This window comes from Cyprinodon tularosa, unplaced genomic scaffold (genome assembly GCF_016077235.1).
Source record: "Cyprinodon tularosa strain WSP-4 unplaced genomic scaffold, ASM1607723v1 ctg210, whole genome shotgun sequence".
NCBI classification, from domain to species: domain Eukaryota; kingdom Metazoa; phylum Chordata; class Actinopteri; order Cyprinodontiformes; family Cyprinodontidae; genus Cyprinodon; species Cyprinodon tularosa.
In genome coordinates this window covers 3,024,749-3,048,189 of record NW_024038779.1, presented here as the reverse complement: position 1 = coordinate 3,048,189, position 23,441 = coordinate 3,024,749, and the positions used below count along the sequence as shown (strand labels likewise).

The 23,441-nt window shown below is 40.0% G+C and overlaps 1 protein-coding gene across 2 annotated transcripts; it reads right to left on the bottom strand.

Moving 5' to 3' along the window:
• Positions 1-22,099: 22,099 nt before the first annotated feature.
• LOC119783829 (urokinase plasminogen activator surface receptor-like) lies at positions 22,100-23,441 on the bottom strand. Of its 2 annotated transcripts, none has more exons than XM_038285519.1 (5): positions 23,325-23,441; positions 22,979-23,112; positions 22,752-22,898; positions 22,432-22,539; positions 22,100-22,318 (listed from the first exon to the last, which is right to left on the bottom strand). In XM_038285519.1, exons 1-5 carry the CDS (start codon positions 23,366-23,368, stop codon positions 22,116-22,118), a joined length of 636 nt encoding a protein of 211 aa, XP_038141447.1. In that variant the 5' UTR covers positions 23,369-23,441; the 3' UTR covers positions 22,100-22,115. The 2 variants fall into 2 exon arrangements, with proteins under 2 accessions (XP_038141447.1, XP_038141448.1); XM_038285520.1 differs by having other exon boundaries at positions 22,979-23,098; positions 23,323-23,377.

The window sequence follows — 23,441 nt, the reverse complement described above, 5'->3', positions numbered from 1 at the left end:
CTAAAGTATTCCTGCAGCATTTCTTTTTTTTTTTTTACTACTTCACTACATACACTGCTTATGAAGGAGGAAACACGACAAGACAGACTGGAAAGACGACAAGATATTCTATAAATATCTTTACTTAAACCTTATAGTATGCTTTCTACTTTTAAGTATGTCCTTATAATGGTTAGCAACTATTACTGGGTAAAATAATATGGTAAAAGTGGCATATGTTTGTTAAGACCAGGCCCAATAATGAGAAGAAAAATATTTTACAAAAGGAAACCTTAATGAGCGTATTGAAATCTTAAATCTTTTAAGTACCGGTAGCTTTCATTCTAATTCTATAAAGTAAATTTTCATGTCAACACAATGAGGCCTGAAGTTAGTAAAAATGGACGATTTGTGACTTTAAATTAGCCTCATATGGGTTTGATTTCCCATTTAAAGCACTGGTTTCATATTAGTTCATTTAAACAGTGTTCATGCTTGTCTCAGTCTGAAGTTGTCTACAATATAGGCTGTGGTCCCCTGCACAGAAAGAAAACATTTTAGCACATGTTGAAGTAAGCTTAACAGCTATCTAAACTTCTTAGTTTAGAACCAAAATATTTAATATGGTTTTTGATATCTGATCAATTATAGTAAAATCTGTTAATATTTTATGTACAACATTAATATTTGACATTTTAAATGTTGAAGCAGGCTATTTGCCTTATATAGACTTGTTGCATGGCTGTACACTGTCTCAGCAACAAAACTTAAAGGTCAGTTGTGAGCCTTAGTAACAACATGGTCTCCAAGGCTGCTTCGTATGCAATTAGATGATGCATGAGGGGGTTTGGCAAAATCAGAGAACATCTGTATAAACATTCCTTGAGGGTCGCAGTGACTTTGACACAAATCAGCACACTGTTGGGATCCTGAGGTTTGCCCACCAGAGGGCGCCGAGGATCCCTTCCTAGGGGTTTGTGTTACTGTTGGGATCTGGGGTTCTGTCTATCTTTTTTCCACCAGAGGGCGTATTGGATCTCCTGAAGCTGGAGCTGACTTCACCAGCTGTTCCTTATCTGCTCATCAGGAGCCCAGTATTTAAGTGGGCTGAGAACCATACTCCAGTGCCAGAGTGTTTAGTCAGTCACGGTACAGCAAACCCTGAGCCAACCTGCCTGTCTAGTCTCCTGACTACGAAACCTGAACCTGAACCGGATCCATTTTGTTTTCTCTGCTTCCCAGGTTGAACCAGCCAGAAACCAGAAATCCCCTGAAGAGTTTCTCTGTTGGGAAATCGGTCTGTCTGATCTCAGTAGAACCCTGGAGAACCAAACCTGTCAAGGATCTGCCAGCCGGCCCCCAGAAGAATCTGGAAGGGAAACTGAAGCTGAAACCAGGTGATTTACAAGCTCTAACCAAACTCAGCCTAACCAAACTCAGCCTCCACCAAGCCCTCAGCCTCTGGACCCCCTGGTTCCCCCCCTTTGCCGCTAAGCTCAAAACTCTAGCACTGTGAACCCTGTCGAGACCAGTCCCGAACCTGATAACCCTGGATCTGTTTATTCTCTGGACTGTGTTCAACAACAAACCTTTGAACTTTTTCCCTGCCTCCGGTTGTTTCTGCATATGGGCTAGGAACCAAAACCCAAATATGACACACACGTGAATTGTCAACACAATTTTCCGTTGTGCATGTGGATACACACAGTGCGAAGCTGAGACTATAAGACTTGGTGGATTGGAATGTGAGTTGAGAAATAAGCAAGATATGTTCAGCGCTGTGATACGTGTACTGAGGACAGCATGTAAATTTGATCTATAAAATAAATGCTTCTTCTCCAGTCCTGGGGCAATCAGATGATCGACTGAAGGTGTCCTGATTTTTGAGATTCTACCATTGAAAGCCACCACATTAACTCACGCAGCTAATACATGAAAAGCCTTTCAATTTTTTTTATCAGGTTTATGCTACACTCTTGGCAAAATCATTTCTTAGGTCAGTGACAAACTTAAAAATATTGTTTTTTTTATATCCAATGATCAATCTGACCTCTCTTGACTGCACGATGGAGTGGAGTCTGAGAAAAGCTATACTGCCATCTTCTGGTACAACAAAGCAACAAACAGAACTAACCAAAGCATTCATTTATTGCACAACTTGTAGCACCAAGATTAAACCCTTTTAACCAAGATGTATAAACTTATTTGTAAAGAAGCTTAAGCAGCCGGATTAGATGAATGGTAATTGGAAACCAGGCAGAGTTAGGCAAGTGAAAGAAATTAACAGGCCATTATCAGGCCAGCTCTCAGGGCTATGATAATGACAGACGAAATAAATGGGAGAAATTGAAGTACTGATGGATATTCAGATCTAATTTATAAAAAGGAGTGATCAGACCTTGGAGAGCTCCTGCATTAAGTGGACGGACATGAATCATGGCTCCAACATGAGAGATGTTAATTGAAACAAAGGAGAGGTTTATCAAACTCATAAAAGAGGGTAAATCATCACACAATGTTGCAAAAGATGTTGGTTGTTCACAGTCAGCTGTGTCTAAAATCTAGAAAAAATCAAACCAAATACGAAGGTTATTAAAGGTACGCATACTGGTAGACTAAGGAAGACATCAAAGCGTCAAGACAGAAAACCTAAAGCAATATGTTTAAAAAAAATGAAAATGCACAACAAAACAAATGAGGATCAAATGTGAGAAAAAACTGGAGTCAACGTCTGTGACCTAACTATAAGAAACTAGCTGATGGAAATGGGAATTTTAAAAAAAGAAAAGCTAAATTAAAGCCATCATTAACACCTAAACGGAAAAGACTCTCTGATGCGATGTACCTGCTCACACTGTATGACTGAAAACCATGTCGGACTCAGCTCCACAGTGAGATCGCACTACTCGGACTCATCTATTAGGAAGCCAAACGAGTAGAAAATTAATATTAAGCTCAATAAAGTTAAACGTGCTGCCTTGGCAATTTGTGCAATTGTGTTTGCTGAAAGCCCTAAAAAGAAAGGGCAAAATCGTATTTGGACAAAGACATAGCTGAACAAATGTGGTTACGGTCTGTTAATTTTACAGAAAGAACACCATTTCACTCACACCTCTGCCATGCTTCTGTGTTTTCCTCTGAGATTCCGTAAAAATTTTAAAAATATCCACTGGACTTGGCTTTCAAGATTTGAAGACGTTTCGCCATCTCTCTAGGAAGCTTTCTCAATTCAAATGTCTGGATCCGCAGTGAGTTTGAGTCTTATATAGACAAAGCCTTGTATTGCTTGGGAACATGCAAATGGTAACCGATGAATGGGTCGTTTAGTTCCATCTTTAGCCTGTAATATCTGAACCTGTCTATGATTCTAGGGGTCGGTCATTGAAGGGGGGATTGCTATTAAGGGGGGGATTGTCTCCTGTAATACCTGAAACCTGTCTATGATTGTTAAGAGTCGGTCGTTAAGGAGGTACTGTTCACCGGCTGTAGCGGGTAGGTCCCTCGTTCCTCTGTGATGGGGTGGGGGGTTTGGTGATATCTGGAAGGGATCATGTCTATGATTGAATTGTATGTTTTTGGAAGCTGGAATCTGAGTCCACCACCTCTGTTTAAAGTTGGTTTTTCTCTCTTAACATAGATGGCTTCCTTCACGCCCCTCTCAACCCACCTATTTTCTTTATCCAGAATATGGACATTCTGGTCCTCAAAAGAATGTCCTTTGTCCACAAGGTGTAGGTGTACTGCAGAGTCTTGTCCAGAGGCGGCCGCTTTTCTGTGTTGGGCCATGCGTCTGTGGACAGGTTGTTTGGTTTCTCCAATATAAAGATCAGAGCATTCCTCGCTGCACTGAACAGCATATACCTCTCCGCTCATATTCGATCTGGGGGTTTTATCTTTAGGATGCACTAGCCTCTGTACCGTGTAACCTGCATAAAATAAGAACCCGTATTTTATTTTGGCGGGTCAAATTGATAGCACCCTTTAAGTTCCGGGTCACAGGTGACTCAGATCTGAATAGCTGTTGCTGCTGTCGCTGTGGCTAGCTGCTCGTCTCGGCGTCTTCTAAACTAATAGAAGAATACGGCTGGATCAAGGCTTACTAAGACGGCCGAAGGATTTAACTGAGTGTTTTCTGTCGACCGCTCGACGGTGAGTCGTTTAATTTACGTATTTTGTTTTTCTTTAGAAATAGAAATGCGGTGGCGACACGCCCACTAAATTTGTGCATTTAAAGATTGAAAAGTATATTTATTGACTTAAGGGTCATTTTCTTTTGTTAATTTTGTGGCCGAATGGATTATATGTTGTTAAAATATTAAATAGGCCTTTTGATTTTTGTAGATTCATCCTTTTAGGACGGTTTCAGTTACTTTTTATTAAATTTTGCTAACAGCCTACAGAACTCTGGGCTTAGATATTTTTTTGTGAGGAATAAGAGGAAAAAAAACAATTCTTTTTTGAAATGATATGGAAGTCAATTAAGTTTAATTGACTGCGTCAATTAAACTTAGATGGAATTTAAAAAGTGCACTTTACTTTGATCTGTACCGGTAACTTTACTTTGATCTGTACCGGTAACTTTACTTTGATTTGTACTAGTAACTTTAATCTGATCGCGATCTTTAATTTAAATTCATGAGAAACACTTATTGAAATGAAGTTATTTATTTATGTTGTAATTGTTGAATGTTTCTTTATTTTGAATAACATTTTAACAATGTTTAAATATGATAGCTAATTTGTATTTTTATTTATGACCTTGTTTAGGTCAGGTTTTTTTCACCCCCTGTGTCACGTCAGGATGGCGAGCTACCGGATCACCGCAGCTTTGCGGTAGGATTTACATGAACCAAGTTACTTTCTCATTCTGAACTTATTTGCTTTGGGTTATGGACAAGAAAAACCCTACAACAATCAGACATTGATTGATGAACCGTTGAATCACTCTAGATTCATGAATGGACTAAAAAGGAAACTCTTGGGTGACATAAGGGTTTATTGTTTTTGTTGCTGAGTTGTTTGTCCTTTTTTTTTTCCCCCCCTTGTCGTGTTTTTGGTTATATTATAGAAAATCACTGTTATTATAAATATTATTAATATTGCATATCTTCCTATATATCAAACTTGAATACAATAATTTAAGCATACTTTTGTCTAATGGTATTTTGTTCACACCCACGGGCTCCATAGGCGAACCTGAGTGCCTATTATAACTGGCTGCAGTCAGGCGCCTAGCCTTAAATAAGCGTTACACGTGGCGAGCTAGCCAGGAGCTTGTGTGTGTGAACATTTTTTTTTTTTGGGCTATTTCTCATTTTGAACATTTATTTCAGTTGTAGGAATATGAAATTCTAAGTAAAATATTCAACTTTTTCAAAAGGTAAAATAAAGAATACTTAATAATTAATAAAAAAAGACAAAAGGATTTTGTTAGCAAATGGGTATAATTATCAAGCTGATGATTACTGGTGCTCCCGTACAAGGTTATGGGGAAAAAATATTTAAATTTGTTTTAAGTAATGGGTAAATTTTAACCCGCACTTTATTTATGATTCCTCAAAGCATTTTTTAAAAACCGATTTTGATTTGCGATTTAGTTTGTTTTTCCGCATACCCCCGCTTTACCTTTTTTACTTACCCCTTCAAAACAAATACGGACCGGTTTTTTGTGCACGCTTTGGCATTCGAGAAATGCCCACAGAGGGCAGCAGGCAAACATCACCCAAACATCGCTGGTCGGGGAAAATTTTGATCAAAGCGGCCATCGTTTTAAAGATGTTTAAACGAATGGCCAGATAGGCCAACATCTGCTTCAGCAGAGCAAGAAAATTTTGATGTTTGGATGATTAACATGACAATGATGAGGAAGGGACGAGTAAAGGTGAAAGGGAAAGGGAATGGATAAATTTATACGCCAGCCATGCAAATGGACTTTTGGGATCATTATCCTCACTTCCTCCTCTCATTCATCCTGGGGCCCGGGGGAGCACACCCGTCGAAAGCAAAAGGGCCCAGCCCCGGGGGTTCCCTTTCTACCAATGATTTTAACCCCCTCAGATAAAAGGGGTTGTTTTGAACATGGGTTCAAAATATGTTTTTGCGGGTTCCAACCCCCTTTTGTCTCCGTACTTTTTCGGGAAGGTTCCAAAAAGAGTAAGGGAAGTGATTTTAAAGTCCTGGCTTTCCCAAATTTGAGTTCTGTTTTGCGATCCCAGTCTCTCTGCCTCCCTATCACTAACGAACCAGAATTTGTCATCACCGCACTGATTTGGTAAAAAGGTTTGAGCCCCAACACGCCCAAAACATTTTGCAAAACTATAATTTCCTTTGGAACATTTTGCGGGACGGTGAAGAATGTTGCAAAATCTTAAACATTTCTGCAAATCCGGGGGGAACGAGTCCATTTAAACCTTCAAAGACTTCTGTCACTCTCAAACCTTTGGGAAAAAGGGGGGGGTTTTCCCCTCTGCTTTAATAAACATTTACCAAACATTTTGTCGGGGGTGTTGGGAAACCTGTCATCAAAATTACAGCTGGAAAAAAGAAAAAAAAACCCACCACTTTTTTATTTAGGTTTTTACTGGGGACAGAAGAAGATGGGAAAACTGCTAAAAAAAATCATTATGAAAAAAAAACTTTGGGAAACGTCCAACAGAAATTAACACCCCGTCCCAAAGTGCTTTTTTTGGGGGGGACTTTACATCCTAAAACTGAAAGAAATAAAAACGCCAGAAAACCGCGCAAAGCCCCAAACTTCTGTGGGAAAGTCCAACCTGAATTCAGCCCCATTTTCCAAAAAGAACAAGTCCTTCCCTTTTCACCTCCGGGGGGACGAACCCAAGCCAAGTTGGTACTTTTTATTGGGAGAAGACACCATTTTTCCTCCTCCTCCAATAAAGAAAACCCCATCGGGGTTGGCAAAAAAAAATGTTACGCCAGAAAAACAGCAGGGGATCCCAAAAAAAATTTCAAAATCTTTAAACTAGAAACGGGTCCTGTAGTGGACAACAGAACTGTGTATTAACACCCCCAAAGAACGCGGGTTTAAAACACTGCCACAATTTTATTGGAAAAAAGGCTTTATCCCAAGTTCAGAAAAAAGGGAGATCAGCTTAACTGCCCCCTTTGATTCGGTCAAGGGTTACCACCCCCTATCCTTCTACAATACTTACCCCGGGGGCCCATGAAATCAAACAATAAAAAACCTTTTGGGAAAAAAGGACAAATGGAAAAACATGCTTCCCTGGGATTTAGAATCAAATGACCTTCCCCACCTGAATTTTTTTGGTTTACCTTTAATTGACACACTTGTCTTTTTCCTGATAATAACCATTCAACATCTTTTCATTGGGCAAAAATCCCTTTAAATGTTGTTACAGCAAACTTTTTGACACCCCCTGACAGTCTTTCCCCTCGTCTCGGGTTTAAATTAGGGGTGTAAAGTCCTCCAACACCGCTATCCCAAGTCAAATGAACTTACAAAAAGTCCCCCCTGCATCTGCACCCAAATCTTTAAGCGGGGGCCACAGTTGTAGGGGGGGGCTTAGCTTCAAGATTGGGCAAGGAAAAAAACAAGTCCCCTAAAACATCCGAGTTCCTTTTGCCCTCCTGGGGGGCTCGGGAAAACCCCCTCTTTTGACTTGCTAAAACCCGGGCCCTTTTGATGTGCCCGGTGGAAATGAGTCAACCATAAATTCATTTTTCCAGCACGAGCATATAGCAAAAATAGCATTTTTCCAAATGTGTTCACAAAGAAACAGTCCACAATTCACCCGTTCAGACCCCTACAACCTTCTCAAAAAAAACAATTTGGGAGATCACTTTATCCCCAGAATGGAACACAAATCATCCAAAACTCAACATATTCTGGGTGTTTGCAAGCACCGGATTGGGCCGGGACAGCAAAGTTAAAACTAAAAACCCCCCAAAGTTGTCTGATCCCACCCCTTTCAAAAAAAGGCCAAGACCAATCCCCCCCTAAAGGTTTGTGCTGTAAGAAAGCATTTGCAAGAGTTCTGATTCGGAGTAATACGGTTGATTCACCATTTGCTTCCCCAATTGTGGTTGTACGCAAGAAGAACCAGTGTACCCCTCTTATTGACTACGGGAAAAGAAAATCTTCAAACAAAAAAAGGACCCATGCTCTCCCCAAGTTGAAGATACATTTTCTCCCCTTTCTGGATCAAAGTGGTTCACTTGTTAGACCTTAATCGGGCTATTCCCAATTGAAATGGGGAAAAAGGGATAAATCAAAAACTCCCTTTGTTGTCCATTGGGGTTTGGGGGGTTCAACCCCATGCCGCAAGGGGTACCAATCCCCCCCAAACATTCCAAAGGTTATGGGAAAAAACATGGGAACTTAAATTAAAAGAATTTTGGTTTTATCGATGATTTAATGTTTTTGCACCTCCTTTGGGAAAACATAAGACCCCGATGAAAGTTCTCAACAAACTTAAGGATTTTGGGTTGAGCGTCAGTTGAGAATTGTGTTTTTCCAAAAAATCTTGGGGAAGTATTGGGATGTTGTGTCCCCAAATTGTTGAACGTCCAATAGTCAAAACCTTACCCCTGGCCAGTGCCCAAAAACCTAAAAAACAAGGCCCCTTTCTGGTTTTTTGGGTTTCCGCGTTTTCCAAGGTATTCAGCCAATTAAACCATTGCTGACCGACTGCTGGTTATCCGCCCTCTCAAAAAAATGACCCAAAGGTAAAACCAAAGGGGAAATTTCCTGAACCCCAAGGGACCTTTGGGGACGATGGATCAGGGGTGAGAAGGGTTTTGAAACCATAATGAAAGATATTCTGCCCCTGTATTTGGGATTTGCTGATCCACAAAAAACCCCAATCCCCACACCGATGCCCGTTCTACGGGCTTTGGGCGGTGTTGTATCAGGAGCGGCAAAAGAACAGAGTTGTGCATATGCCCGCAAGGTCTCCGCGGGGGTGAACCCCAATATCCCGTACAAATGGAATTTCTCCTCTGAAAGGGCGTGACAGGAAAAATTTAATGTTACTTTAGGGGGCTCATTCAATTTTCACAGACAGCAATCCACTGACTTACCGTTACCTCAGCAAAATTGAGCGACCCTTACAGAGGGGTTTTACTTTGCAACATTACTTTAATCATCTCAGAGCCCGGGAAAACAAACATGGTGCTGATGGATTTTCGACGACCCCATGGTGAGCTGTTTTATGACCTACCCCCCAAAAACTGAACGGGTCCTGAAAATTTGTTCGTCACCTCAAAGAAAAAATTTTTTTCCCTTGATCAGCCACCATGAAGCAGTTTGTGCCCTCACCTGGTGTTTGCCCCGGGCACATCTTGACCCGCTTGGTGTTTTTATGACCCCCATGTCAACACCTACCTGAAGCTTTACTGATGATGAAAAGTTCAGCCCCCTTCACTTCCCCCATTCTCAGCGATAAATTGCAGCTAAGCAGCGTGACGACCCTTTACCCCATTCATAGCTATGGGAAAGAGGAAATCACCACACCCGGTGAAGGAAGAATTCCCGAACTCCCTTCTACTCCCCAGAAGTAAAAAATGGGGTCCAAAACACCCTTTCGTTGAGGGGACAATGGGAAGTGAAACAAAGTACCAATATAACCTAGGGGTACGAGTGTTGTGCTGCACAAAGCATAACCCAAAATTTATATGGGGAAATTTACAAAAACTATAGACTTGTGTTTTCCCGTTTCTACTGGCCTAATGTTTTTTTGTTTTTGTCAATAAATCAAACCTTGAAAGATGTGTGAACGCAAATCTTTACCCAAAAGAGCTCCCTTTGGTCAACTCAAACCCTCACCCTTTGGGGTTGTGTATGGATTTCCCCTTAGAAACCCCGGGTCCAGAATCAAAGACATCCTTGTTTAAAAAGCCACTTTACAAAGTTTTCCATTGCTGTGCCTAAAACCCAAACCCAAAAGGTTTTTGGGGAAAATTTTCCTTAGCTTATTTGGAATTCCGGGGAAAACTGCACAGGATCAGGTCCAGATTTTTTAATCAAGAAAAACCCCCAGAAGTAAAAAAGGCCCAAATTCACAAAATAAGGAACCCATTCATCCCAAAAGGGGAAATCCCGTGGAAAGTTTTTTTTAAAAGAACGCTTCTGGACATCTGGGGAAAATTATCTGAAAAAAAAAAAAACTAATTGGAGGGGTTTTGGTAAAACCAAGTGCATGCTTACAACTGCACAAAGAACAGTCAGGGGTTTCTCACCCCCGAGTGATGTTCGGGACGCAACCCCCCTTACCCGGTGGGATTTGTTTTGGATGCCCTTAAATGGGATGGGTTTTCTCCATAGCATATGTGCAAAAATTTAAAATCCCCCTGGGAAAAATACAAACGGCCGTAAGAATCAGCAAAGGGTCACGTAACAAAACCGTTTACCAGAAAGTTATGATCAAACTTAATTTGGGAGACAGAGCCTAGTAAGGACGGGGGATAAGGGGGAAAAACCAAATCGAATAAGTGGGGGGTCATCGTGTTATTGTGTGAAAAGCCGGGTTTTTTACCAGTCAGACCGGAAGGCAGAACAAACCCCTAAAACCCCACAGACCTTTTATTGCCATGTGGGTACTTACCTTTTTCCGAGGAAAATTGCCTCCAGACTTAAAAAAATTCTGGTTTTTTTCCAGTATCTCCTGATATGAAGAGGGTCCCTCAGAGGAAAAATAGTCGATCCACCTTTGCACATTCCATATCTTTAACCTGTCGATTTACGATTATATTACCTGCCCCCCTGCAGCAGTCGTCCCAGGGGAAATGAACTTTTTCCCATCACACAATCTCCTGCTGTAATGAAGAGGACAGTTGCGAGGATGATTCCCAAATTTTTTGGAAGGGGAACCTATGACTGTTTTAAAAAGGAAAACTAACAGTAACATGAGGGAACTGAAATTGATGTGGGAAAATCCCTCCCCGCTAACCCTCCCAATTGAAGGAAACTTCTCCAATCCTGATACTCCAGATCTGACAATCAAAATAACAAAAAACTGAATTATTTCATTCCCACCTACTGAAGAACCTTTTCCCCACCGTAGTTTTGTTCTCTGGAATGAAACCAACCTCGAGGGGTTTTAGCCGCAAAAAATCCACCTGACGATTTCATACACTAAACCCGGGGAAAAAATTACTGAAAAAACATTCAGGCTTTTTCTTCACGGTTTGAGCTTGCTTTCTCCTTCGCCCTTCAGAAGATGAAGAAAAACATTTTCTCCGTACTCCAATCACCCCCCATTTCTGCCCCCCGTGCTGTCGGGGCGTACTGGATCAGGAGGGAGGGGGGTAACCTGCATAAAATAAGACCCGTATTTTTTTTTGGCGGGGGGCAAATTTTATAGCACCCCTTTAGTTCGGGGCACAGGGACTCAGATCTGAAAAGCTTCTCTGTGCTGTGGGACTCTCGTTCTGGGGTTTTTTCTAAACAAAAAGAAAATACGGGGGATCAAGGCTTATAAACGGCCGAAAAATTTTTCTGAGTGTTTTCTGTCGACCGTCGCGGGAAGTCGTTTTTAAATTTACGTATTTTGTTTTTTTTAGAAATAAAATCGGTGGCACACCCCATAAATTTGTGCATTTAAAGTTGAAAAGAATTTATTTACTTTAAGGGGCATTCTTTGTTTTAAATTTTTTGGGGCCCATGGGTTATATGTTGTTAAAATATTAATAGGGGCCTTTGATTTTGGTGATTTTCCTTTTTTGGGGGTTTTTAGTTTCTTTTTATTAATTTTTTTAAAAGCCTACAGAATCTGGGGTTAGAATTTTTTTGTGAGGAAAAAGAGGAAAAAAAAAAATTCTTTTTGAAAAGATATGGAAAATCAATTAAGTTTAATTGACTGCGGTCAAAAAAATTTGATTTTAAAAAAGTGCCTTTTTTGATTGAGGAAAAACTTTTATCTTGGAAATTTTAACAAACTTTAAATTTTCGCGATTTTAATTTAAATTATGGAAAACCTTTTGAAATTTAAGATTTATTTTGTGTAATTTTTAATGTTTTTTTTTTGAAAAACATTTTAAAAAATGTTTAAATTTGATAGCAATTTTTTTTTTATTTATACCTTTTTAGTGGTTTTTTTTTACCCCCTTGTCACTCAATGGCGAGCTACCGGGTCCCGCAGCTTCGCGGGGAGGGTTTAAAATAACCCAAATTACTTTTATTCTGAAATTTTTTCTTTGGGAGGGCAAAAAACCCCACAACAACAACTTGATTATGAAACCTTAAATTGTTCATGAATGGCTAAAAAAGAACTCTTGGGGAATAAGGGTTTTTTGTTTTTGGGGTTTGAGTTTTTGTCCCCTTTTTTTTTTCCCCCCCTTTTTTTTTTGGTTTTTATTTTAAAAAACACGTTTTTAAAATTTATTAAAATTTGCTTTCTTCCCATTTTAGAAAAAAAACTCAAACTTAAATACAATAATTTAAGCATACTTTTGTCTAATGGTATTTTGTTCACACCCACGGGCTCCATAGGCGAACCTATCTGAGTACCTATTATAACTGGCTGCAGACAGGCGCCTAGCCTTAAATAAGCGTTACAACCGACTCTTAACAATCATAGACAGGTTTCAGGTATTACAGGAGACAATCCCCCCCTTAATGGCAATCCCCCCTTCAACGATCGACCCCTAGAATCATAGACAGGTTCAGATGCTGATGAAGGTTCTCAGTCATCCAGGTCATAGTCATTCCGTAAAAATTCAAAAAATATCCACTGGACTTGGTTTTCAAGATTTGAAGACGTTTCGCCACCTCTCCAGGAAGCTTTCTCAATTCAAATGTCTGGATCCGCAGTGAGTTTGAGTCTTATATAGACACGCCTTGTATCGCTTGGAAACATGCGATACTTTAATAGGATTACTTTAATAGAGTTTTGCTCCCCCAAAAGAAGGTTTCACTTTAGACGGGCTTAAACTGTGCGATTTTTAGCCCTTTTCAGGATGACTTTCCAGTCATGCGAGAATTTTCCGATCGGACTGACTTTCAGCCTGGTTGTGCGTTGTGTAGTGTACAAAGGGTAACGAGGGGCGTCAGGGGACGACCACCTCCCGATCAGGAATCATTAGGTCGGCAGAAAATCAATCATGTCCAATTTTCTCCCGACCGTCTTGGACAAATTGCTCTGTGGGCATGCGCAAACAAGGATTCTTCTTCTCCTTCCTCTCAGAGGAAATATGCTGATGAAGGTTCTCAGTCATCCAGGTCATAGTCATTCTGTAACAATTCAAAAAATATCCACTGGACTTGGCTTTCAAGATTTGAAGACGTTTCGCCACCTCTCAATGAAGCTTTATCAATTCAAATGTCTGGATCCGCAGTGAGTTTGAGTCTTATATAGACAAAGCCTTGTATTGCTTGGGAACATGCAAATGGTAACCGATGAATGGGTCGTTTAGTTCCATCGTTAGCCTGTAATATCTGAACCTGTCATTCCGTAAAAATTCAAAAAATATCCACTGGACTTGGTTTTCAAGATTTGAAGACGTTTCGCCACCTCTCCAGGAAGCTTTCTCAATTCAAATGTCTGGATCCGCAGTGAGTTTGAGTCTTATATACACGCCTTGTATCGCTTGGAAACATGCAATGGTAACCGATGAATGGGTCGTTAGTTCCATCGTTAGCCTGTAATATCTGAACCTGTCTATGATTCTAGGGGTCGGTCGTTAAAGGGGGGATTGCCATTAACGGGGGGGATTGTCTCCTGTAATACCTGAAACCTGTCTATGATTGTTAAGGGTTGGTCGTTAAGGAGGTATTGTTCACCGGCTGGGGCGGGTAGGTCCCTCGTTCCTCTGTGATGGGGTGGGGGGTTTGGTGATATCTGGAAGGGATCATGTCTATGATTGAATTGTATGTTTTTGGAAGCTGGAATCTGAGTCCACCACCTCTGTTTAAAGTTGGTTTTTCTCTCTTAACATAGATGGCTTCCTTCACGCCCCTCTCAAACCACCCATTTTCTTTATCCAGAATATGGACATTCTGGTCCTCAAAAGAATGTCCTTTGTCCATAAGGTGTAGGTGTACTGCGGAGTCTTGTCCAGAGGCGGCCGCTCTTCTGTGTTGGGCCATGCGTCTGTGGAGAGGTTGTTTTGTTTCGCCAATATAAAGATCAGAGCATTCCTCGCTGCACTGAACAGCATATACCACTCCGCTCATATTCGGTCTGGAGGTTTTATCTTTAGGGTGCACTAGCCTCTGTTTAAGGGTTTGGTTTGGCTTGAAATGTACTGGGATCTTGTGTTTGGAGAAAATCCTCTTGAGCTTTTCAGACACTCCAGCAACATAAGGGATTGTGATGTTTTTGCGTTTAATTTTCCCATCGCTGTCTTCTGTTGCGTGTCTTTTGGATTTCCTTGCTGATTTGATAAAAGCCCAGTTTGGATATCCACAGTTTTGGAGAGCATCTTTGATGTGTTTCTGTTCTTTTTGCTTCCCATCTGTTTTAGTAGGGACATGTTCTGCCCGGTGTTGTAAGGTTCTGATGACTGAGAGTTTGTGTTCCAGTGGGTGGTGTGAGTCAAAAAGAAGATACTGGTCTGTGTGAGTAGGTTTCCTATACACTTCAATGTTTAGGCTTCCATCTCCTTCCATGCTCACCAGGCAGTCCAGAAAGGGTAGTTTGTTGTCCTTGGCATCCTCTCTGGTGAATTTGATGTTACGGTCAACAGAGTTGATGTGTTTGGTGAAAGCTTCCACTTCCTCTAGTTGGATTTTGACGAAAGTGTCATCCACGTATCTAAACCAGTGGCTTGGTGGTATTCCATTGAAAGTGTCTAAATCCTACCTAAAATAATAAACCCAGACCAGGCAGGGTTTATAAAAATGAGATATGGCACAGACAATATCCGACGTGTTCTTAATGTTGTTCAGTACCTTAATACTCACAAAGAGCCAGCAGTAATTGTTTCCCTTGATGCTGAGAAGGCTTTTGACCGAGTTGAATGGCAGTTTCTTTTTCAGGTGTTACATAAATTCGGTCTGGGCCCAAACTTTATCAAGCTGGTTAAAAGCTTTTATTCAGACCCAACAGCCTCAGTTAACACAAATGGCTTGATGTCTGAGCCCTTCGAGATCCATAGGGGCTGTAGGCAGGGATGCCCCCTTTCACCCTTATTGTTTACATTGTTTATTGAACCTTTGGCCGAGATTATCAGGACTAATCCAGATGTATCTGGAATAAATATAGACGGTAGAAACCACGTAATCTCATTATTTGCAGATGATATACTATTGTATATGTGTAACCCTGAGAAATCAATTCCAGCTACTCTGGAATCTATGACTACATTCAGTGCATTGTCAGGATATAAAATCAATTTAGGAAAGTCTGTCGCCACCCCTTTCAGCATGCCCCCAGAAAGTCTCACGCAATCTCCCTTTCAAATGTCTACAAAAGGTTTCAAGTATCTGGGTATTTTTGTTACACCTGATCTGAATAATCTTTTTGGGACTAATTACTCTCCTTTAATACAAAAGATAAAAAATGATTTGATAAAATGGGCTCCCCTGCCAACTTCTCTTTTAGGGAGAATCAACACTATAAAAATAAACATTCTTCCACGACTGAACTATTTATATCAAAACCTTCCCTGCTATCTATCTCCTGCACACTTCAAATCACTAAATTCTCATTTATCTCGTTTTGTCTGGAACAACAAACATCCAAGAGTCAAGTTCTCTATATTAACTAAGCCAAAACACCTTGGAGGTTTGTCATTACCTTCCCTGCAGCTTTATTATTGGTCAGCACAACTTAAAATCGTTTCTAATTGGTTTATGAACAGAGGGAACTCTTTGTGGCTGGATTTGGAATCCCAATCTTGTTTCCCTAGCAAACTTAACTCTCTTTTCTTTATAAATGGCATAGATCAAATACCCCATCTCAAAAGTAATTTTATTGTTTATAATACTTTACTGGCCTGGCGAGATGTGAAGAAATACTTTAATATCTCTTCCACCCTCTCCTCTTGGTCATCGTTGACTTTGAATCCTGATTTACCAGCAGAAATTAGAAGCATTGGATTGTCTGAATGGTCATCGAAGGGATTGTCAAATATTCTGGACATATTGAATTCTGACTCTGTTAAACCCTTTGAACAAATTAAAGCTAATTTCAATATTTCTAATAGAGATTTTTATAAATACTTACAGATTCGTCATTTTGTGAACTCTCTCAGGAGGACAGGAAAACTACGTACAAAATTGTCTGAGTTAGAGAATACAATTGTTTTGACCAAATCTTCTAAGGGACTTATATCTAAGATATATAGTTTGTTATCTGGCTCTGACTCCTCAGGTTATGATGCCATGAAGCTGGTGTGGGAGTATGATCTGGGATTGACGTTCAATCCAGCAGATTGGGAGGAAATCTGTGATGGGGTTTTCCCTAATTGCACTTCGCTTTCTATACACGAGCAGAATTTTAAACTCTTCTATCGAACATATTACACACCTGTTCGCCTTCGGAAAATGTTTCCTGATGCTTCAGATCTCTGTCATAAATGCAGAATACATAAGGGCACATTTATTCATTTATTTTGGTCTTGTGACTATATTCAAGTCTTCTGGAAGGCAGTTCATCTGGTGATACAAGAGATTATTGGTAAACAGTTCTCACTAACTTCCTCCTTCTGTCTTTTTAATCACACTTCAGGGATTTTCTTTAATGCAGATACCAAACATCTGCTTGCAATTCTCTTATTTCTGGCTAAGAAATGTATACTACTGAGGTGGTCAGCATTACTAGCCCCTACAGTCGATATGTGGTTATCACAAATGTCTGCTATTGTCGCAGTTGAAAAACTGACTTGTGACCTTCATCAAGAGTCGGACAAATTCCGAAGGATATGGGACCCGGTACAATCTTTTTTACAGAAACTGTAAATTCAGTTTTTTTTTTTTTTTCTTTTTTTTTGATTTTTTCTCTCTATTTTTCTTTCTTTTTTTTTTTTTTTTTTTTTTTTTTTTTTTTTTATTCAATATACCATACATTTGGTTGTCCGACAGTGTGGACCACTTTGAACCATGTCTGTTTGTATTTTGTGTATGTGGGCTGTATGTATGTATGATTCTTTTTTTCTCTTTTTTCTCTTTTATGTGAACACCGCAGTGCTCCTTGTTGATTTGGGGTGGGTTGTTTTTGTTTGTTTGTTTATTTATTTGTTTGTTTGTTTTTGTTGATGTTTATATAAAGCTGTGAAAACTTAAAAAAGATAATAAAAAAAAAAAAAAAAAAAAAGTGTCTAAAGCTCTCTTTTCCATTTCTTCCATGTAAAGATTGGCTACAATTGGTGATACTGGAGATCCCATTGCGCAGCCATGCTTCTGTCTGTAAAAATTACCTCTGAATTTGAAATAGGTTGTGGAAAGACAAAGACCCAGTAGTGTGCAGATCTGGTCCGGAGTGAAATTAGTCCTGTTGTTTAAATCACTATCTTGTTCAAGACGTGTCCTGACTGTTTCCACTGCCTCTGTTATAGGTATGCATGTGAAAAGTGAAGTAACATCAAACGATACCAAGGTTTCTCCTGGAGCCATCCTTAAATGTTTGGCTTTGTTGGCAAAGTCTTTGGAGTTTTCTATGTGATGTGGTGTGTTCCCCACCAAGGGAGCTAAGATATTAGTAAGCTGTTTAGCAATGTTGTATGTTACTGAGTTAATGCTGCTGACGATATGGACTTCACCAAACCCTTATCTGATCCCCTTCTGCCTTATCCCTTCTGCCTTATCTGATCTATTTTGTGCGAGATAGCTTCAATTGTGAAATGAGTCTGTCTAATCCTCTCACTAAGCAGCTTTTTGTGCGCATTCCTAAGAATCTCTTCTGCCCTGTGTCCTTTGATAGTAGACTTCAGTCTTAGACTGTTGGGAATGAGACCTTGCTGTCTACATCTTAAATTGAAACGTAGATGATTCCTATAATCTGCAAGTTTCCTAAGCAATTTCTCATACTCACGCGTTATCCCGAGGGTGTCTTTCCCAAAATGGAGTGCAATATGCTGATGAAGGTTCTCAGTCATCCAGGTCATAGTCATTCCGTAAAAATTCAAAAAATATCCACTGGACTTGGTTTTCAAGATTTGAAGACGTTTCGCCACCTCTCCAGGAAGCTTTCTCAATTCAAATGTCTGGATCCGCAGTGAGTTTGAGTCTTATATAGACACGCCTTGTATCGCTTGGAAACATGCAATGGTAACCGATGAATGGGTCGTTAGTTCCATCGTTAGCCTGTAATACCTGAAACCTGTCTATGATTGTTAAGGGTTGGTCGTTAAGGAGGTATTGTTCACCGGCTGGGGCGGGTAGGTCCCTCGTTCCTCTGTGATGGGGTGGGGGGTTTGGTGATAGTTTGGTGAAGTTATATGGACTTCCAAAAATTCACAAAGAAGGGGCACCACTCAGGCCCATCGTCAGCAGCATTAACTCAGTAACATACAACATTGCTAAACAGCTTACTAATATCTTAGCTCCCTTGGTGGGGAACACACCACATCACATAGAAAACTCCAAAGACTTTGCCAACAAAGCCAAACATTTAAGGATGGCTCCAGGAGAAACCTTGGTATCGTTTGATGTTACTTCACTTTTCACATGCATACCTATAACAGAGGCAGTGGAAACAGTCAGGACACGTCTTGAACAAGATAGTGATTTAAACAACAGGACTAATTTCACTCCGGACCAGATCTGCACACTACTGGGCCTTTGTCTTTCCACAACCTATTTCAAATTCAGAGGTAATTTTTACAGACAAAAGCATGGCTGCGCAATGGGATCTCCAGTATCACCAATTGTAGCCAATCTTTACATGGAAGAAATGGAAAAGAGAGCTTTAGACACTTTCAATGGAATACCACCAAGCCACTGGTTTAGATACGTGGATGACACTTTCGTCAAAATCCAACTAGAGGAAGTGGAAGCTTTCACCAAACACATCAACTCTGTTGACCGTAACATCAAATTCACCAGAGAGGATGCCAAGGACAACAAACTACCCTTTCTGGACTGCCTGGTGAGCATGGAAGGAGATGGAAGCCTAAACATTGAAGTGTATAGGAAACCTACTCACACAGACCAGTATCTTCTTTTTGACTCACACCACCCACTGGAACACAAACTCTCAGTCATCAGAACCTTACAACACCGGGCAGAACATGTCCCTACTAAAACAGATGGGAAGCAAAAAGAACAGAAACACATCAAAGATGCTCTCCAAAACTGTGGATATCCAAACTGGGCTTTTATCAAATCAGCAAGGAAATCCAAAAGACACGCAACAGAAGACAGCGATGGGAAAATTAAACGCAAAAACATCACAATCCCTTATGTTGCTGGAGTGTCTGAAAAGCTCAAGAGGATTTTCTCCAAACACAAGATCCCAGTACATTTCAAGCCAAACCAAACCCTTAAACAGAGGCTAGTGCACCCTAAAGATAAAACCTCCAGACCGAATATGAGCGGAGTGGTATATGCTGTTCAGTGCAGCGAGGAATGCTCTGATCTTTATATTGGCGAAACAAAACAACCTCTCCACAGACGCATGGCCCAACACAGAAGAGCGGCCGCCTCTGGACAAGACTCCGCAGTACACCTACACCTTATGGACAAAGGACATTCTTTTGAGGACCAGAATGTCCATATTCTGGATAAAGAAAATAGGTGGTTTGAGAGGGGCGTGAAGGAAGCCATCTGTTAAGAGAGAAAAACCAACTTTAAACAGAGGTGGTGGACTCAGATTCCAGCTTCCAAAAACATACAATTCAATCATAGACATGATCCCTTCCAGATATCACCAAACCCCCCACCCCATCACAGAGGAACGAGGGACCTACCCGCCCCAGCCGGTGAACAATACCTCCTTAACGACCAACCCTTAACAATCATAGACAGGTTTCAGGTATTACAGGAGACAATCCCCCCCGTTAATGGCAATCCCCCCCTTTAACGACCGACCCCTAGAATCATAGACAGGTTCAGATATTACAGGCTAACGATGGAACTAACGACCCATTCATCGGTTACCATTGCATGTTTCCAAGCGATACAAGGCGTGTATATAAGACTCAAACTCACTGCGGATCCAGACATTTGAATTGAGAAAGCTTCCTGGAGAGGTGGCGAAACGTCTTCAAATCTTGAAAACCAAGTCCAGTGGATATTTTTTGAATTTTTACGGAATGACAGGTTCAGATATTACAGGCTAACGATGGAACTAAACGACCCATTCATCGGTTACCATTTGCATGTTCCCAAGCAATACAAGGCTTTGTCTATATAAGACTCAAACTCACTGCGGATCCAGACATTTGAATTGAGAAAGCTTCATTGAGAGGTGGCGAAACGTCTTCAAATCTTGAAAGCCAAGTCCAGTGGATATTTTTTGAATTGTTACAGAATGACTATGACCTGGATGACTGAGAACCTTCATCAGCATATTTCCTCTGAGAGGAAGGAGAAGAAGAATCCTTGTTTGCGCATGCCCACAGAGCAATTTGTCCAAGACGGTCGGGAGAAAATTGGACATGATTGATTTTCTGCCGACCTAATGATTCCTGATCGGGAGGTGGTCGTCCCCTGACGCCCCTCGTTACCCTTTGTACACTACACAACGCACAACCAGGCTGAAAGTCAGTCCGATCGGAAAATTCTCGCATGACTGGAAAGTCATCCTGAAAAGGGCTAAAAATCGCACAGTTTAAGCCCGTCTAAAGTGAAACCTTCTTTTGGGGGAGCAAAACTCTATTAAAGTAATCCTTATTAAAAAGTGGTCAGAAGAGGACAGGATCTCCACCATCGCTACAGGCATGCTTAGTGTGAGGGACTGCCTTCGAGTCAATGAGTCAATGCAATCAACTGATTCTCCTTAGATAGAAAACTTTGAATCAATTTAACTGTATGATCTGGTGAACTGTAAAGTGCATGACGTGTTGTGAATTGGCGCTATATAATTAAACTGAATTGATTTGTTAGCTGCTAGGCTGGGTTTTTTGTGGTATAAAATACAAGCTTTAAAAACTAGGACAGTTATATGTCTTCATGACATATTCCATTTTTTTATTTTTTTGAGGTTTTTACAACACAAATTTTACTAGGCTAATTTTGACTAATTTTGGCACATTTTTACTAGTGCACTAGTGCCGTTTTTGCGGCACCACTGGCTAGTTTTCACAGTAGGCTGACAGGGAAGAAGGTATGGGAGAAGGGGAGAGACATGCGACAAAGGACCACAGGTTGGATTCCAGCCTGGGTCATCGAGGACTAAGGCCACCGTACACACTAACCACTAGGTCACCAAAGCACGCCAAAATGGCACATTCCCATTCGTGCGTAAAGATTAAGAACACTGAGATATGAAGGAGGACCTTATTTAATGCTATCCATGACAAGAGAAATTAATGTGATGATGTAATTTCTGCTTAATCTTGTAGCCAACTTTTCCTCGAAAGGCCTAAAGGGTTTCTATAACGGTTGCATATATTTTGAGGGACATAAAATAAGAGCACAGTATATACCATATAAAATAGGTCTGTGATACAATGCAATGTTGAAATAATGCCAAAGAAGACACATTAACAAAATCTTACACTTAAAATCTGATTTAAACTCGTTTTATCTCTCTGACATTTGGTGTGTAACTTTGACATCACGAGGGACAATTTTAAAAAACAACGTTTTAGGGAGCACTCAGGAGCTATTTGGTTTTGCAAATAATATTTAGGAAATAAATTCAGGAATTACTTTTACTACAGCTAAAGTTATATTATGTTTTCAGATTACTTGAATTACTTTAATTTACATAACAGGTGTGTGTGCATTCAATTTTTACATGGATTGTTTAACATTTCATGGCAGGGACATAACATATCCTCCATTTCTGGAATAACCCCTAAAGTGAATATATATAAATATCAATTGCCAAAACATTCTGAAAGTTAAAATGCAAACCATATTAAATATGGTTCATCAGACAACTGAATGAGGAATCTGTATTTATTACTTCTTGTCTCTGGAAAATAACTTTTCAGCTTTGTAACAATTCTTTTAAAAAATTAAGACACATTGAACTTTATTACACATTGAACATACCAGTAATTCAAACAAATTTGTAACATAAGTTTTTGCATCTGTGTTCATCCATTAACTATGTAAACAAGACTAAAAATAACAGTGATGTGGGCAAAAGGAGCAGGCCGGCACTTGCACTGCTGGCGCTATTGCAGTAGTCACCCTGGCAGCAGCTGCTTCCCAATCCAATATAATTTTGAAAGAGCACAGAGGGATTTTCTGAGCACATAATCTTGGAGGCACAGCCTTTCAGGGTCTGGACTTCCCCTCCTACATTTACTGAGAAGATGAAAACAAATACATTAATGTGGTTCACTTCTTTAATCGTAGAAGCTCATGACATTTTTTTAAAAGAAAGATGTGGAACTTAGAAAATAAAACAGATGTCTCACTTGTTGATTTGATGCAGTAGTCCTGATCTCCATCACAGTTTAGAGTTTTCATGCACTGATTTCCTTCACAGCTGAAGCACTTTTTTCCATTTGGAACAAAGTTGGGCTCTGAAACACAACAATTTGGGGATTTTTACATTATGTAGTCCCAGTTAAACGTTTAAAAAAACACATTATTCAAACTGCATGCAGTTCTTAACACAAGAATCTGTTTAAAATGTGTGGATGCTTTGGACAAAATAAAAGTAAATTGTAGATGCAGAATACTTTATTCATAAAGGTATTGGTTCAAAAACAAAACTGAACAAGTTTCAAATTACCAGATGCATGCTGGATGTTGCAAAGCTCTGAGGAGCAGCATTCACTCACTATCACAGTTTTATCAGATCCAAAGTTGACTGAGCCTCTAATGCAATCTCCACGCAGAGCACACATTTTGGCTTTGATCTCTTTGTCCTTAGAGGCACCTACAAAATGTACAAAGTAGAACTAATAAACGAGTGCCTAAAAGGTGAATGAAAGCAAATTGTGATCATATAGTTTATACCTGCATATGTTACCAATCTCATTGCTGCACATAGATTATTTGGTGAGGGACATTCCTTTGCTGTGTCAATGCAGGTTTCAGAGGTTCCTGGTACACACTCGAAACATTTCAGGGCATTGGCTGATAATAGATCAGGTCAAAGGTATTAAAGTACTTTGAATCCTTTCTCAAAAATATTATTTGGAAAAGACAAACCAAATGCTTTTAAAATATCGAATAACAAGCAGCTAAAATGCAGAGACATCGTCAATTAAAAGCCAATTACAGTACTGGTTATTGAAGTGCAGTAATAAAACATAAAAAAAAAACATATAGAACAAAATTGCATGGGTAAAAAAACTTACCTTTTGAAAGAAGCAATACCCCAACAACCAGTGTGACCAAATACATTTTGTTAGTATCAGCAAATAACCAAGCCTTTCTTTGATTTATATATGTGGCTCACTTTAGCGGGGCTTGTCTC

Excerpts from the sequence above, each read along its gene's own strand:
- LOC119783829 (XM_038285519.1), bottom strand. The coding sequence starts at position 23,368 with ATGTATTTGGTCACACTGGTTGTTGGGGTATTGCTTCTTTCAAA. Across the intron at positions 22,899-22,978 it reads GAGATTGGTAACATATGCAG|GTGCCTCTAAGGACAAAGAG; the intron begins GTATAAACTATA and ends TACATTTTGTAG. Across the intron at positions 22,319-22,431 it reads CTACTGCATCAAATCAACAA|TAAATGTAGGAGGGGAAGTC; the intron begins GTGAGACATCTG and ends TCATCTTCTCAG.